A 14,459-nucleotide genomic window follows, 5' to 3' on the forward strand; every position below is an offset into this window, starting at 1 on the left:
GGGCCGGATTCGTGCTGTGTGAATGTTCAATCGTGAAGAATGAAGTTTTGGAGTTGAGCAGTCGCGAAGCGTCGCTGATAATAGCGGGGCAACGCCAGCTGAATAATGCAATGGCAACCAATCAGCTCGTGTCCCGATTCAGCAGGCACTTAATGTGTAAAAGGGAATCAGTCAGGAAACGAGATGGAGATGGTTTATATTTGAAGAGTGATACTACGATCTACGCATCCGTCATGAACCCGGACTGTGTGATCGAGTTTCCGTGAAAAGACAAAAACAATCTGGTGCTGTAGGAATATGGGCAGCAAGTAAAACAAACTTCGCATCCTAAATTACTTAGTACGTAGCCACCTAAAGTTATCATAACCTTGCCTAATTCTTTTTGTCGCTTAGGATCGAGGTCTTGAGTTTCTTACCTCCCCTAGCATACCTATCTCGCAGAGAGTGAAGATATCGATATGGTTTTACTGATACTCAGCGAGCATAAGGCAGTGCGCTGCACCAATAAGCTTGCATGATCTGATTCACGGGCGGCCCCACCTATTTCTAGGCGGCCCCACACTCTTAACGTCCTATCCACCCGCTCTTTACATGAGAAACTTCCTTCTTCAAACAACATCGCCAAAATGCCAAAAGCCGAGGTCGGATCAACGAAATATGTCGCAAACCGTATGAAGGCCAAGGGTCTCCAGCGTTTGAGATGGTACTGTCAAGTCTGCGGTAAGTAAACGCTGCGCTGTCTCATCATCGTGGTTTTCACTCATCTTATTCTCACAACAAATACTAACTGTTTCACAGAAAAGCAATGCAGAGATGCCAACGGATTCAAACAGCACACCATGTCTGAATCTCACGTTCGGCAAATGCTCATTGTTGGTGAAGATCCTAAGGCGCACATAAAAAATTACACTCGACAGTTCCAGACAGATTTTATTCAGCTTCTCAGGACCGGTCACGGTGAAAAGCCGGTCCATATCAACCATTTTTATCAAGAGTACATACGCAATAAGGAACATATACATATGAACAGCACGGCTTTTGCAAGGTGAGCTAGCCCACAGTCCTTAGCGGATTCCAACTTCCATGGCTACCGTCCTGCTGTCAACATGTACTAATATGCTCCAGCTTGACTGAATTCGCGAAACATCTTGGCCGCGAGGGAATTTGCCGCGTCGAGGAGAATGATAAGGGAATTCACATAGCGTGGATAGACCGGTCTCCAGAAGCTCTTAGACGACAGGAAGCATTAAGACGCAAAGAGGCCCAGGATCAAGGCAACGAGGAGTTAGAACAGCGAATGATTCGAGAGCAGATTAAGCGAGCGCAAGCCACCGCCGGTGGCCGAGAAGAGGAGAAAGAAGAGGACAATGAAGCTCGAGAGCTAAAGCGACAAGAAGGCGAGAAAATCAAGCTCTCATTTGGAGCGAAGCCAGCTGCTTCTGAAACGAAGTCATCAGAGAGTCCCGCGCCAGACCCAACAGCCCCCGAAGCAGCATCTTCAAAGACAGCAGACACAACTACGGACAAAGGGAATGAGCCGGAAGCTGCGCCAGCCAAGCCCAGTGGATTTGGAGGCATCTCAATGAAGCTTGGCGGAAAGCCTCAGACCAAGAACGTTTTCGCCCAGGCCAAGAAGAACGCCCTCTCTTCAGGATCGAAGAAACCACTCAAGATTGAACAGCCAAAGAAAATGAGCGAGGCTGAACGTATAATGAAGGAGGAGATGGAGAAGAAACGATCAAGAGAGTCTGCTGGTTTCAGCTTTGGTATGGGCTCTGGTAAGAAGCAGAGAAACAACTGAGGGTATTAGGAATCATTTCACAGCATGGACCGGGTTACAAGAATTACAACAAATGGCAAGGGTACAATTGTATTAAGCGCAAGAAATGGATAGGGCGTTTGCTTTATTATCATAGATACCACAACGACACTTTTTAAATGGTCATACACGATTTCATAAACTGTACTGCTATGCCAGTCCCTCTAACGCCAGTTTCGCCAGAAACAGTAGAAGAAATTATTCCAAGCCAGTTAAATGCATAGCTTCTAAGCATCGTTCTCCGCCTCTGTGCCGTCACGTCTGTAAACCCAGTCAGTTCAGTCCATCCCACCAGTGTCCAAGTTCGACTTACGGAATGTACTGTATTCTATACTCGTCTTCCAGCGTCGATCGAATTTCATCGGGGAGTTGGCCTGACACTTTGATGGCGTACATGCCAGGAACGTAGCTGTCGAGGCGCTGGTACTTTGCGATCCATGATTTGGTCGGGTTTGCGAGGGTGATAACTCCCTCGAAGACTTGGGAGGTGCAGCTCTCAATCTGGTCTTGAGAGTGCTGAAGATGTAGGAATTCTTCGCAGTTTGGGCAGCCTTCGTCGCGGAAGCGCTAGAATCGCAGTGTGTTAGTCTCGGGCTCGTGCTTGTCTTTCGCGATAGAGAAGACGTACGGCGTAGGTCATGACAATAGAGCAGACCATGCATGCTCGTAGGTAGCGCGCTTGGCCGGTAGAGACGTAGTTGGAAGACGACATGGTTCGCGTTTCGTGGGAGATACCGTCGATAGTGTTTTTGTTTCGGCGAAAGATCTTGGTCGTGGAGAGTGGTTGTTGAAATGTAGAATAAGTTCGTGACAAAGGCGGCGATGAAGAGCTGTCATGCATTTAAGCAGTGTATGCAATAACTGCGATATCCACTCAAACTTCAATCTTGGATTGAAGATAGATCAACTTTACCATCAAAGAACCATCTTGTTATTTCTATTCGATTCAAAATGACTCAAAACTCAAGCCAAGGAAGCCAAAAGACAATATTTCAACAGAAGGATCTCGAAAAGTCTCACGACCTTCTTACATGCACAATCAAGGAACCGCCATTCTCATATGCACACCTCCAGCTTATTACAGATGCTCCCAGCAGTTCATCATCTGTCACATTTGACAATCTTTCGCTAAAGAGCTACTGCACAGCTGCCCTCCGTCAATTCCTAGGAATAACAGGAACGGCAATTTCTATCGATATTCTCAAAGTTGAAAACAGTCATGCCTGGGTCCGTCTTCCAAGACCAGACCTCGGCTCTTTTGCAGCAGCCATCACAGCATGGAAAGGCACAAACGACAATGGCGAGCAAGTAAGCCTACAACTACGACAATGCTCAGAATGGCTAGGCGCCATGGCTGGAGCGGACGGACAAGATCGACTATGGAATGCTTGAAGAGTGGCATTTTGTCATATTTATCATCATTCAACTGGAACCTCATTTTGTCATCTCATCTATCCGTAGATGGGGGTATAAATGTATGCATGTACATCGCCCATCGGCCTACCCTGCAAATGCACCGTTTCCAGACGCCCAGGACCTGAATACATTGTGAAATCGCCGCCAGTGTCGCTTTCTAAAGGCTCTCCGTTTTTTCTACATCAGAGAAGACATGAGAGAGCTTTGCGCATATGCCTAGCAGTTGATCAGTATTGGGAGTTACGAGTTGGGTAACGAGGGCCACTCACCATAGGCTTGATGTCGGGATGAGGCACAGCATCAAATTGCTCGTACTGGAGTTTGTAGTCGGGGCCAATGTTGATGTAGGCACCCCTGTTTTCTGTTGAGTCACAGTATCGAGGGGCAGAGAAGACTAGAGGAAAGGTCAGCAAAAGTTCAACAAAGATACCCATAATAACTTACCGGTAATACAGCGGCCATCGTGCTGCACCTCATAACCGTCCATGCGAACCTCGTGACTTCGAATAACAGCCTCAAGGCCGTTCTTCTCACAGAACTTCTTGGTGATGTCGGGACCGAACTGCATACCGACGCCACGCTTGCTGGGTCCTCGGCCGTTCTCCTCCTGGGGGTCGGTCCAGAGCATCTCCATCATCAAACCAGCTTGACCGGGCTGTCGCTGGTTGTGTCGGTTGAGTTTTCGGATATCGTCAAGAGTGACGCTGTCATCAGAGAAAAGACCTCCGTGAAGGACAAGGTACTTCTTGCCAATGAGAGTGGCCAGAGCAAGAGCAGAAAAGCTCTCAGAGAACAGCTTGAAGACCCTTCATACCTAATTAGTACCGTCATATGGATACATGGTTCACGAAACTTACCGCTCGTTATACTTGGCCTTGCACTCGCCCTCGAAACCGTAGACACGGTTCATGTCATCCGTTTCGTGGTTACCACGGTTCAAGAAGAACTGGTTAGGTCGCAGCCACTTGTAAGCATGGAGGAGCAGCGCGATCTCAGTAGACCAAGAACCTCGATCCACGAAATCACCGTTGAACAGATACCAGTGCTTCTCGTCGGGGGTTCCGTTACGGCGGAACAGCTCCATAAGATCGAAGTATTGACCTGAAGTGGTGAATTAGCTTGGCAAACCCATGACCGACAAGTTTTCTTACCGTGAGTGTCACCACAGACAGTGAGCTTCACGTCGCTAGGAATCTCGACCTCAACCATGGTGGGTTCGTCGTATACGAGCTTCTTGACCGCAATAATGATCTGGTAGACGTATTTCCGGTGGATCTTCTTGCCCGTCTTGAAACGTTCCATCATATCGTCGATGAACTCTTGTGTCATCTCGTCGCCTAATCGCACACCATCATATCCTGGCTCAACAACCATGGAGTCCAGATCGAGACCCTCAGCCGCAGAAGGCTCATCGCCGACCTCGATCGCCGCAAAGAAGGCTAGCTGACGGACGATCTTTTTGCACTCTTCCAGCTTGAGTCGGGCATCTTTGTTGTTGGGGTCGAGAGACACACATGTCTTGAAGTCGTCAATGGCGTCCTTGGGTCGGAGGATCGCAGTCTTGGCCAGTCCTCGTCGGTAGTACGCCTAACAAACGTTAACATTTCAACGCCTCTTCGTCCGGTTCGTCTGAGGTCTTGTGCGAACCTTGACAAGTTTAGGGTTGAGCTCAATGGCCTTTGTAGCGTCGGCAATGGCGTAACCGTAGGCTTCAGTTTTGATGTATGCCTGGAGTACAAAGTCAGGAAAGGTTCTGGGTGAAGATATTATAGTGGTAGTGACGCACTTGAGCTCGGTTGGTGAAGAATGTAGGCTCCTTGTCGTTGAGTTGAATAGCCTGGGTGTAAAAGTCTACGGCACTGGGATAATCTCCCGATTGAAAGGCCTTGTTGCCCTTATTCTTGAGTTCGACAGCCATTTTGCGAAGTCAGCGTTTTATTCGGCGAAGAAGTAGGCTGCACAGAAAGAGACCGAAGGTAGAGGAGGGGGAGGGGTTCTGTTGTTTGTTTTGCGCCGAGCGCAGCTACAACCGCTGAAGTCAGTCGCAAAGATAGAAGAAGTGGATTATGAAAGGAAGGATTCAGAAATAAGCTTGTGGAATGCCAAAGAAGCGAGACAATCTGCCAAAAAGGCTTGGTTCCACAATGTGAGGAAGTGGAAAGAAGTTTTGGACGTTGATGGAGGGCGGCTTTTCGGTGGAGTTTCTCCCCGCTGCCGGCGTCATGAAGACGAACCTAGAACGCCTGGCGGGGCGGGCTTAACGGGCAAGGCTTCAGGGCTTTCAACCTTTGTGATAGGTTAGAATGCCCCTGTAAGCGATCGCAGCTGGGCGCAAATCAGCAATGTCTAGCGTGACCACGCGCCTAAAGTTGGGGAATCTTTATCAATCGCCACCAACACCAATGTGTGTGTTGCTGCATTGGAGCCTAGCCTCGGATGCGAAAGGGAATAGATCGTCTCTTATTATTGTGCTACGTTTCTGCAATCCAAGCCGAAGTTTTCCTACTTTTGATCACCAGACTATTATGGTACTCCTAAAGCTTCGAGTAATACACGGCTTACTCTAGGGAGTTAACCTGAGGTTTCCAGAAGTTATTCAAAAAGTTACCTTAGGTAAGAATGGTACCTAGATATTATGCACAGAAATACTTGGGCTGCCTTGGCCGAATCGGAGATCGGTTAGTTGCATATCAAGATCTCGGCCCCACTTCTTCATTGTTGGAACCTCAGACAAAGCTGTCACAATCAACAGACACAAATCAAACTCATATCTAAAAGACTCAACTCTTGATATTTGAAACACGCCCAGCGGCATCTCGCAACTCGACAACACGACGCGGCACTGATAGTGAACTTCCCACGGCTGGTGCGCGCCTTGCGCCCAGGGTTGGCCCATCATGGACTCATCAGGGTCAGGGGCCTCAAATGCGCTGGTACGCAAGCGGACAGACACAGACTTGATGCCCCCGCCTCCTCAAGCTAAAAAGATAAAACGACCCAAGAAGGTACTTGACGAAGATACCTACACAGAAACACTATCACAAATTATCGCCCGGGACTTCTTCCCAGGACTTCTACAAACTGAGATACAGCAAGAATATCTGGATGCGCTTGAGTCAAAGGATTCCGCCTGGATCTCAAGTGCAGGCCGAAGACTGCAACATGTTATGACACCTGGACGCCGAAGTGCACCTCTCTCATCACAACCAAATTCCTTCACTGCTGGTGACCGGACACCTTCAGCATATGGAGGTGATACGCCAGCTTCAGTTACCTCTAATGTTCCGGACCCGCAACCACGGCTAGGAGCCAACATGAGCCTAACAAAATTTCAAGATACTTACACGAGCGAGGATAATGAAAGCTTTTACAAGCTTGTTGACAAACAGAATCAGAAAAAGGCCGACAAGTACGCCTGGCTTTGGCGTGGTAACAAACTACCATCAAAGCAAATGATCAAACAGAAGGAGGTTGAGGATCGACTGAGCCAAACCCGAAGCCTCATTGATGACGGATTCAAGAAGGATTTGCTTGCCATAAAGGACAAAGATGACCGTCCAGCTCGTCCAGATTCCTGGATTGCCAATCCTCGAAACAACTTGATGTTCAGACCTGACGGAGTAGAGGATGGCGTCCTCACTGTTTCTCAGAAGGCTGAAGAATCTTCAAGGATGGCTCCAAAGTCAATAGTCTACGAGAACACGAGAATGCCACAACCGCGCATCACACCAAGGCCGCCATCTCCAACCATGTCAGCGGTGCGGGACGCCATCGCCGGCAAGCCTCGGAAAGACGACCGAGACTCTAGTATCATTAGCGGAGGCGATACACCAAGAGTTAATGGGTATGCTTTTGTGGACGATGAGGATGATGAAGACGAGCCAATCCTCCCTGCTCCTATTATCAACCTAGGTCCGGGAGATGCGGCACCAAACCCCTTTCGCCTACAAGAGCAGCGTGACAGAGAAAGTCTACACGAACGCATGGTGGAGAGGATATCTCAGTCAAAGAAGGAATCCTCAAGGAATGGACTCACAGGGAGAGTTGACAAGACGCCGGTTCCAAAGTTTCCAAGTAGTCCTCGGGTCAATGGAGGACTCACACCAGCGGCACAGAGACTCTGGAGTAAGATTGGCACACCTGGGCCAGGATCGAGTGGGAGCTCATTTGGAAATTCTAAACCTATGACCCCAAGAGGATCACTCTTGAGATCAGTGAAGAGACCTGGCTCAACATCTGGAAAGAAGTAACGGCTGGATTGAGGTGCCGCGGTGACAGGATCCGGGGCTTCTCGCACTTCCTATATGTCTTCTAAAGTGTAATTCTTGTTTACGATATGACTTGTTACTGCCCTCATGTTTTTTATGGCATGGTGTTGTGTTGGCGCTACATAACTTTACTTTGATACCTGCCGCGGCTCAAAAGAGAAGCGCAAAAACTCTGGATTATTTACAGGATAAAGCAAATCGGTTTTAGAATGCAAATAAGCATTCCTCTAATTTTTGATCGAATAGTTTGTCTAGTTCCTACATCTGCTAGGGGAGGCAATAAAACTTCAGACCTATGTCCTAAGAGACAAAAAGACTTAGGTAAGTTTAGGCTAATTTAGTGGTCCTTTAGAACAGGTAGTCATTTTTGGCACCCTAATTGAAGGCCAGAAGTTTTCTTACTCCCTGAGGATCTCCCAGATGAGGCCATTTACAACGAACCCCCTTAGTTGCATGACCCATCGATTAGATCATGGACTTTTTTTGTTGAACCTTGGAACCACCAACCCACCAAACCGAGCTGGCAGCCGACGCCCAGCAAGCCAGACAATATCAATCACCTCCATTCAATGTGCTTCTGGTCCGAGGAGGCCGTATACGCCCGATGAGGTTCGTCGACTTCGCAATCGACCTTGCCGCAGTGCTCAATGCCTCTCGAGGTGTCGCCGCCAAGCATATCGCGCTTCGAGGTCGCCAGATCGACACCTACAGCCGAACTTCGAGTGTTGCTGCGGCATTGAGAAAGCGAAATGCTCAAAGGAGCTCACCGACGGGGGAGAAAGCACAGAATGCTACGGGGACGAGTGATGAGGTCGTATACGAGCAAGCTGCGCCGGCAGCACGAGAGACGGAACCTATAATCGAAACACCGAAACAAAATTTCCCACCGAAAGTTACGAGAACCGAGAGAGCGCCCTTCAGTAGCCCGATGCCCAACCTCAGACCGAGCCCACAGCAACAGTCTACGTCGGAGCCGGCGAAAGAGGATGACCTTGATCTACCACCTGGAATCGACGTCAATATCTTTCATACTGCGAGAGGTTCCAAAGTTCTCGACTCTTTACGGAAGCAAGGTCGACCTGGAGCGCCGCCTGCACGCCCCGGAGTTGGAGGCCCTGTGAAGCCACATCCTATGCGAGACTGGCCTCCGCCCCCTCCACCCCCCGAGGAGAGCTATGAAGGTGAGCCTATAAAACCTCAAGAACCTGTGGCCAAACCTGCGGAACCCGTAGAACATGTAGAGCCAGTTGAAAGGGAATCCGTGGCCGAGAAGTTTGTGCAAGAGAAGCCGTTGGAGGAGAAGCCTCTAGAGCAGAAGCCGACGGAGGAAATCACCGTGCCTGAACCAGAAAAGGCCACTCCGGTAGCCCCTACAGCCGACAAAAAGATCGACGAGGATGTCATTCAAGCTGCAAGAGAGATTGCTGGGGAGTCAGCAACACCCTCAGAGACTCCCTATGCTCTACGAGAGTCCAAGGTCCCCTCATCCCGTATTAGCCGAATTTGGAACTACAGTGGTCTTGCAGCAGGTATGTTGGGAGGCGCCATGACCGAAGGCTTCAGCCGAGCCTTTGGCGGTGGTGGTGAGGGATCTGTACTTCTAAGCGAGAAGAACATGGAACGCCTGGTTGCGAAGCTCTCGCGCATGCGTGGTGCTGCTTTAAAGCTTGGCCAGATGATGAGTTTCCAGGACACCAAGATGCTACCTGCCCCCATCCAACAGGTTCTCCAGCGTGTTCAGGATCGCGCTGATTACATGCCTGCCTGGCAGCGTGATCGCGTATTGGTAGCAAACCTTGGCCCTGAGTGGAGAGAGCTGTTCAGCGATTTCGAAGAGAAGCCTATCGCTGCTGCTTCTATCGGGCAGGTTCACAAGGCTACATTAAAAAACGGCAAGCGAGTCGCTGTCAAGATTCAATTCCCTGGGGTCGCTGACTCGATCAACTCGGACCTCGACAACCTGAGCATTCTCCTCACCGCTACCAAGCTACTCCCCCGAGGTCTATACCTGAACAAAACCATCGACAATGCGCGATTGGAGCTTGGCTGGGAATGTGACTATGAACGTGAGCTTCAGTGTGCACAACGCTACAGGGAGCTTCTCGGTTCAAGCGAGAAGGATGTTTTTATGGTGCCGAATGTTTATCCCGAGGCATCGGGTAAGCAAGTCCTGACCATGGACTTCATGGATGGTATCGGCGTGACTCGCATCACCTCTTTTACCCAGGAGCAACGTGACTGGATCGGTACACAGATCCTTCGCCTCTGTCTCCGTGAGATCACCGAGTTCCGTTTTATGCAGACAGATCCAAACTGGACAAACTTTCTCTACAACGCAGATGTCAACAAACTCGAGTTGCTCGATTTTGGTGCTTCTCGCGAATATCCTGACGAGTTCGTCACACAATATGTGCAGCTTCTCGCTGCGGCTTCTCGATCGGACAAGGCCGCTGTCAAGGAGTTGTCAGAGAGCTTAGGTTACCTGACCGGCCATGAGAGTCGCACCATGGTTGAGGCACATACAAAGTCTGTCCTTACACTTGCAGAGCCTTTCCTTGCCAGCGCACCCGATATTTATGACTTTAAAGACCAGACCATCACAGAGCGTGTCAAGGCTCTCATCCCTGTCATGCTTCACGAGCGACTTGCACCTCCACCAGAAGAGACATATAGCCTGCACCGAAAGCTTAGCGGTGCGTTCCTCCTGTGTGCCAAATTGGGTAGCAAGGTTCCCTGCAAGTCTATGTTTGAGGAGGCGCTTGCCAAGGGGGGATATAGTAGGTGAGAGTGATGGAGAGTCAAATGTAATCATGTACTATATAATCTCATGTGTAACATTATTTAGATGATAAAACGGTCGAGGGGTGTAGAATAGAAAAGCAGGCGTTTATAAGATCGCTCATGTATCTCTACTTTCACATTAAGGCTCAATCAGGGAAAGGCCGAGCCTCGAAATAAATGAAATGATAATGAACTCATGAGTACATTCAAATGGTCCATGTGCTAAAGTGAGACTATTGTACAGCTTGTTGGTGATTGTTATGGTTAAGATCTGGTGGGGCATGAGAAAGTCATTATGAGACACTTGCATCATAGGATTGATTGAAGCATAATGTAATCAGATTAGCTACAATGCACATGCTGGACTAAAAAGCTTGTCATGAGTCAATACAAGTTTCAGTAACTTTGTTCTAAAAAGCCAAAGAGGCAACCCTGTAATGCTAAAAAAGCTTGAAAGTAAACGACTCATAAAGTGCAGTGAGCGTGTCGTGTCTGCCGCTATCGCAAGCTCCTAGACTACCCCGCGCATACCTAAGACTCACCCCACCTCGATCTCTTCTCAGTCATCAACCTCGAGATCTTTTCACAGCGTCAATTGGATATCGACAGATCGGTGCTACCTCAAAAGCATCATCTCTTCAAGATGGCGAATCTCATCACTTTGGCCACGTGTTCTCTCAACCAATGGGTTTTGGATTGGGAGGGCAACCTGGGGAGAATCCGCAAGAGTATCATCAAGGCCAAGGAAGCCGGAGCTACTCTAAGAACGGGTCCGGAGCTCGAGATAACTGGCTATGGCTGGTACAGAACCCATGTTGTTATATTTACAGAGAGAATATGCTGACAAAAGTCAACAGTCTTGACCATTTCCTCGAGGCCGATGTCTACGATCATTCCTTGGAGTCACTGTCCGAGATCTTGACTGACACTGAGCTCCATGGTATTCTCATTGACGTTGGCCTTCCTATCATGCACAGGGGCTGTCGATATAATTGCCGGGCTCTTCTGCTGGATGGAAAGCTGTTGTGCCTTCGTCCCAAGATCTACCTTGCGAACGATGGGTGTGTATGGTTGTCATTCTCAGAGATCCCATGTACTAACTCTACTTGACAGAAACTTCAGAGAGAACCGATTCTTCACTCCCTGGAATAGGCCAAGATATGTCGAGCAGTACAACCTTCCGCCTGCTCTGCAGAAGCACCAGGGTGTTCGCCAGGTTCCTATTGGTGATGTTATCATGTCACTCAATGACACAACTGTCGCCGCCGAGACGTGCGAGGAACTCTTTACTCCTCAGGCGCCGCATATTAATATGTACGTTTTCTCTGTTTCAAACCGGAAGCTACCTAATCTATACGATGGAGCGCTCAACTCCAGCGGTTTGGTATGGTTGTGTTGTACCATTGCTGACTATCATTCAGGGCCCTCAACGGCGCGGAAATCTTCACCAACTCATCTGGCTCTCACCACACACTGAGAAAACTAGATCAGCGCATTGCTCTGATTTCTGAAGCAACTAGGAAGAGCGGTGGAGTTTATCTGTACGCTAATCAATCTGGTGATTTACCCCAATACCATCGCGCCGAGCTTTATCTGACTCGATTCACTTAGGTTCCGATGGAGATAGGCTACTCTACGATGGCTCATCACTCATTATGGTCAACGGAGACATCGTGGCTCAGGGCTCTCAATTCAGCTTGGAAGATGTCGAAGTTGTGACCGCAACCGTGGATCTCCAGGCCGTTCGTGCGTATCGCTTCGCGCCTTCTCGAAACTTCCAGGCTACGCAAGCGCCTGTGTACGAGAGAATCGAGGTTGATTTCAGCCTCTCTAATGATGATCTCGATCTTGATTTTCTCAAGGCTCCAACAAAGCCTATGGCCGCCAGGTATCATCTTCCCGAGGAAGAAATCGTATGTGTCTTTCACAGAGTTTGAGACTTGTCTCTGTCAAGAGACAGTTCGATAGAGATGACTAGTGCTAACGTCAAGTTTTGTAGGCACTTGGACCCGCGTGCTGGCTTTGGGATTACCGTAAGTTCCCCAATGATACATCCTGTGGCACACAGAAGTTGGCACTTGGCGCAGCCGACACAATGCTAACTATAGGTTGAAGTACGGCGGAGCAGGGCGTCCGGTTACTTGGTACCTCTCTCTGGAGGTATTGACTCCTGCGCGACAGCAACTATCGTGTTTAGCATGTGCCGACTTGTCGTTGAGGCGATCAAGGCTGGCAACGAGGACGTGATTGCCGACGTCAAGCGAATTGCTGTATTTTCGGATAAGCTGCCTGAAACCCCTGAGGATTTCTGCAACCAGATCTTCCACACTGTTTATATGGGGATGGAGAAGCAGAGCAGCAAGGAGACTCGACAGCGCGCCAAGGACCTTGCCGAGCGTATCGGTAGTTACCACACTGACATGAACATTGACGATACCTTCCACGCTACCAAGAACTTGCTCACTCAAGGCACGGGATTCGAGCCTAAATTCAAGGTTCATGGTGGATCAGCGACTGAAAACTGTACGTTCTTTTACTCCACACAATGTATGCTAAACCCCTTTTAAGTGATATACTAACTCTTGCAGTGGCCCTTCAGAATATCCAGGCACGCAGCCGCATGGTCATCGCCTATTACTACGCTCAGATGCTACCAACAGTTCGGCAGCGACCAGGAGGAGGAAGCCTGCTTGTTCTAGGATCCAGCAATGTTGACGAATGTCTCCGAGGATGTGAGTGTGCCTTAAAGAAGGGTACTGCGATGTTGACTAACGATATCTTCCAGACCTCACAAAGTACGATTGTAGTAGTGCGGACTTGAACCCTCTGGGTGCTGTTAGCAAAAGGGATCTCAAGAGTTTCATTTCATGGGCGGCCAAGAACTTCGACATGCCGATTTTGGAAGAGTTTATTCATGCTACACGTACGAAATCTATCACGCTGGTTGGGTCACGAGACGACTAACACCAACATAGCCACGGCTGAGCTAGAGCCTATCACCGAAAACTATGTTCAGTCAGACGAGAGTAAGTGATCATCTCCTGTTGTAAGTTAACTTATTGACGTAACCGCAGTTGATATGGGCATGACCTATGACGAACTATCTCGTTTTGGAGTAAGTGAACCAGCTACGGACCAAAGCCAGCATTGCGATGAAACTGACACCTTGTTGCAGCGACTACGTAAGGAGAGTAAGTTAGGACCTTACGGCATGTTCCTACGACTTGTCGAAGAATGGGGCGGAGAGGGCAAACTGAGCCCACGAGAAATCGCCACCAAGGTGAAGCGTTTCTACCATTTCCATTACATTAACCGGTAAGCAATATTCCTATTGAGAAATGGTTTTTTTACTAACAAGATGTAGCCACAAACAAGCTGTGGCAACACCAGCTGTTCATGTGTAAGCGGGCCTCTTGAATCTTGTATTGTGTTGAAGATGTTGACTTTTACCCAGGGAAGATTACTCGCCCGACGACCACAGATTTGACCTTCGCCCTTTGTTCTACCCACCTGCCTTCCAAGGCTGGTCGTTCCAAAAGATTGACAAGCGGGTGGAGGCTATTGAGAAGGCTTTAGAGAAGAAGCAGAAGAAGGCTGAAGGCGGTTTGCAATAGAGAATATAGATTAAAACCTTGGGAGTTAATTGAACAGCTGTACGAGATTTCTTTTTGTGCATGTGTATGAAATACCAACTGCAGGATATTCAGCAGTAACGTACGAGATTTTAGATTTCGATTTGATGAGAGACATCGATCTGGGGGCACACTTGATAGTCCCCGATTGGAGAGTTGCCCCCCAACACCAAAGCGAGTCATCGTAGATTGAAACCCCCATCTGGGAATACCTTCACTGTATAGTACTCGCAGTCTGTCCGTGGAAACTGCATCGCGAATACTTCGGATTCAAAGCGAGATATTATACAAACACTCGGACCAGCCTAAGTACATTCACCCAGCTCTGAAATCATGGTACTCACTTAACAAAGAGAAACGCTTTTTGTTTGTACCCAAGTCTACAGCTTGCTTGTCTTACTTTCCTTTGCAGGTTACAGGGTGTATTTAACATATACACATTGTCAAAAGCAATAGCTCTATGTGTTTAGATAGGTATTAATGTCAAAGCGGACTGAAACCGGTGGCAGACGAAGGCTGGCCGCTGCCGGCAGCTACCAACAG

At 48.7% G+C, this 14,459-nt stretch overlaps 6 protein-coding genes across 6 annotated transcripts, besides 3 other annotated features; 4 read left to right on the forward strand and 2 right to left on the reverse strand.

Moving 5' to 3' along the window:
• Nucleotides 1-626: 626 nt before the first annotated feature.
• Nucleotides 627-720: a sequence feature (Protein overlapping with rRNA (BKA55DRAFT_553232, KAH7266771.1) was converted to a misc_feature.).
• Nucleotides 721-798: 78 nt separating this feature from the next.
• Nucleotides 799-1,045: a sequence feature (Protein overlapping with rRNA (BKA55DRAFT_553232, KAH7266771.1) was converted to a misc_feature.).
• Nucleotides 1,046-1,125: 80 nt separating this feature from the next.
• Nucleotides 1,126-1,801: a sequence feature (Protein overlapping with rRNA (BKA55DRAFT_553232, KAH7266771.1) was converted to a misc_feature.).
• A 137-nt stretch (nt 1,802-1,938) lies between these two features.
• On the reverse strand, nt 1,939-2,600 carry BKA55DRAFT_553233 (transcription elongation factor SPT4). The gene is made up of 3 exons (XM_046191513.1): nt 2,448-2,600; nt 2,133-2,386; nt 1,939-2,080 (listed from the first exon to the last, which is right to left on the reverse strand). Exons 1-3 carry the CDS (start codon nt 2,529-2,531, stop codon nt 2,047-2,049), a joined length of 372 nt encoding a protein of 123 aa, XP_046054591.1. The 5' UTR covers nt 2,532-2,600; the 3' UTR covers nt 1,939-2,046.
• Nucleotides 2,601-2,770: 170 nt separating this feature from the next.
• On the forward strand, nt 2,771-3,211 carry BKA55DRAFT_533577 (uncharacterized protein; the record flags this gene model as incomplete). Its single annotated transcript, XM_046189492.1, has 1 exon — nt 2,771-3,211. The coding sequence occupies one exon, from the start codon at nt 2,771-2,773 to the stop codon at nt 3,209-3,211; it is 441 nt and encodes a 146-aa protein (XP_046054592.1).
• A 100-nt stretch (nt 3,212-3,311) lies between these two features.
• On the reverse strand, nt 3,312-5,449 carry BKA55DRAFT_151313 (Metallo-dependent phosphatase-like protein). The gene is made up of 7 exons (XM_046184945.1): nt 5,022-5,449; nt 4,883-4,963; nt 4,387-4,822; nt 4,093-4,336; nt 3,680-4,041; nt 3,505-3,629; nt 3,312-3,451 (listed from the first exon to the last, which is right to left on the reverse strand). Exons 1-7 carry the CDS (start codon nt 5,151-5,153, stop codon nt 3,413-3,415), a joined length of 1,419 nt encoding a protein of 472 aa, XP_046054593.1. The 5' UTR covers nt 5,154-5,449; the 3' UTR covers nt 3,312-3,412.
• Nucleotides 5,450-6,132: 683 nt separating this feature from the next.
• Nucleotides 6,133-7,485, forward strand: BKA55DRAFT_684054 (nuclear protein DGCR14; the record flags this gene model as incomplete). The annotated part of the gene is made up of 1 exon (XM_046198584.1): nt 6,133-7,485. The coding sequence occupies one exon, from the start codon at nt 6,133-6,135 to the stop codon at nt 7,483-7,485; it is 1,353 nt and encodes a 450-aa protein (XP_046054594.1).
• A 409-nt stretch (nt 7,486-7,894) lies between these two features.
• BKA55DRAFT_553242 (ABC1 family-domain-containing protein) lies at nt 7,895-10,478 on the forward strand. The gene has a single exon (XM_046191514.1). The coding sequence runs from the start codon at nt 8,108-8,110 to the stop codon at nt 10,286-10,288; it is 2,181 nt and encodes a 726-aa protein (XP_046054595.1). The 5' UTR covers nt 7,895-8,107; the 3' UTR covers nt 10,289-10,478.
• Nucleotides 10,479-10,927: 449 nt separating this feature from the next.
• BKA55DRAFT_533581 (uncharacterized protein) lies at nt 10,928-13,898 on the forward strand (the record flags this gene model as incomplete). The annotated part of the gene is made up of 14 exons (XM_046189493.1): nt 10,928-11,085; nt 11,142-11,345; nt 11,398-11,598; nt 11,706-11,842; nt 11,896-12,197; nt 12,284-12,317; nt 12,400-12,807; nt 12,873-13,016; nt 13,070-13,207; nt 13,260-13,310; nt 13,359-13,399; nt 13,460-13,599; nt 13,649-13,684; nt 13,739-13,898. The coding sequence occupies 14 exons, from the start codon at nt 10,928-10,930 to the stop codon at nt 13,896-13,898; spliced, it is 2,154 nt and encodes a 717-aa protein (XP_046054596.1).
• Between the last annotated feature and the right edge of the window lie 561 nt (nt 13,899-14,459).

The sequence above is a fragment of the Fusarium redolens genome (assembly GCF_020744475.1).
Source record: "Fusarium redolens strain MPI-CAGE-AT-0023 chromosome Unknown BKA55scaffold_2, whole genome shotgun sequence".
NCBI lineage: Eukaryota > Fungi > Ascomycota > Sordariomycetes > Hypocreales > Nectriaceae > Fusarium > Fusarium redolens.

What these genes read in the sequence shown, in the direction of transcription:
- BKA55DRAFT_553233 (XM_046191513.1), bottom strand. Translation starts at nt 2,531, where the DNA reads ATGTCGTCTTCCAACTACGTCTCTACCGGCCAAGCGCGCTACCTACGA. An exon ending in CTATTGTCATGACCTACGCC is followed by an intron (nt 2,387 to 2,447) that starts GTACGTCTTCTC and finishes CTGCGATTCTAG; the next exon opens with CGCTTCCGCGACGAAGGCTG. An exon ending in TATAGAATACAGTACATTCC is followed by an intron (nt 2,081 to 2,132) that starts GTAAGTCGAACT and finishes CTGGGTTTACAG; the next exon opens with ACGTGACGGCACAGAGGCGG.
- BKA55DRAFT_151313 (XM_046184945.1), bottom strand. Translation starts at nt 5,153, where the DNA reads ATGGCTGTCGAACTCAAGAATAAGGGCAACAAGGCCTTTCAATCGGGA. An exon ending in TGTCTGTGGTGACACTCACG is followed by an intron (nt 4,337 to 4,386) that starts GTAAGAAAACTT and finishes TCACCACTTCAG; the next exon opens with GTCAATACTTCGATCTTATG. An exon ending in CGATGGCCGCTGTATTACCG is followed by an intron (nt 3,630 to 3,679) that starts GTAAGTTATTAT and finishes CCTTTCCTCTAG; the next exon opens with TCTTCTCTGCCCCTCGATAC.
- BKA55DRAFT_553242 (XM_046191514.1), top strand. Translation starts at nt 8,108, where the DNA reads ATGAGGTTCGTCGACTTCGCAATCGACCTTGCCGCAGTGCTCAATGCC.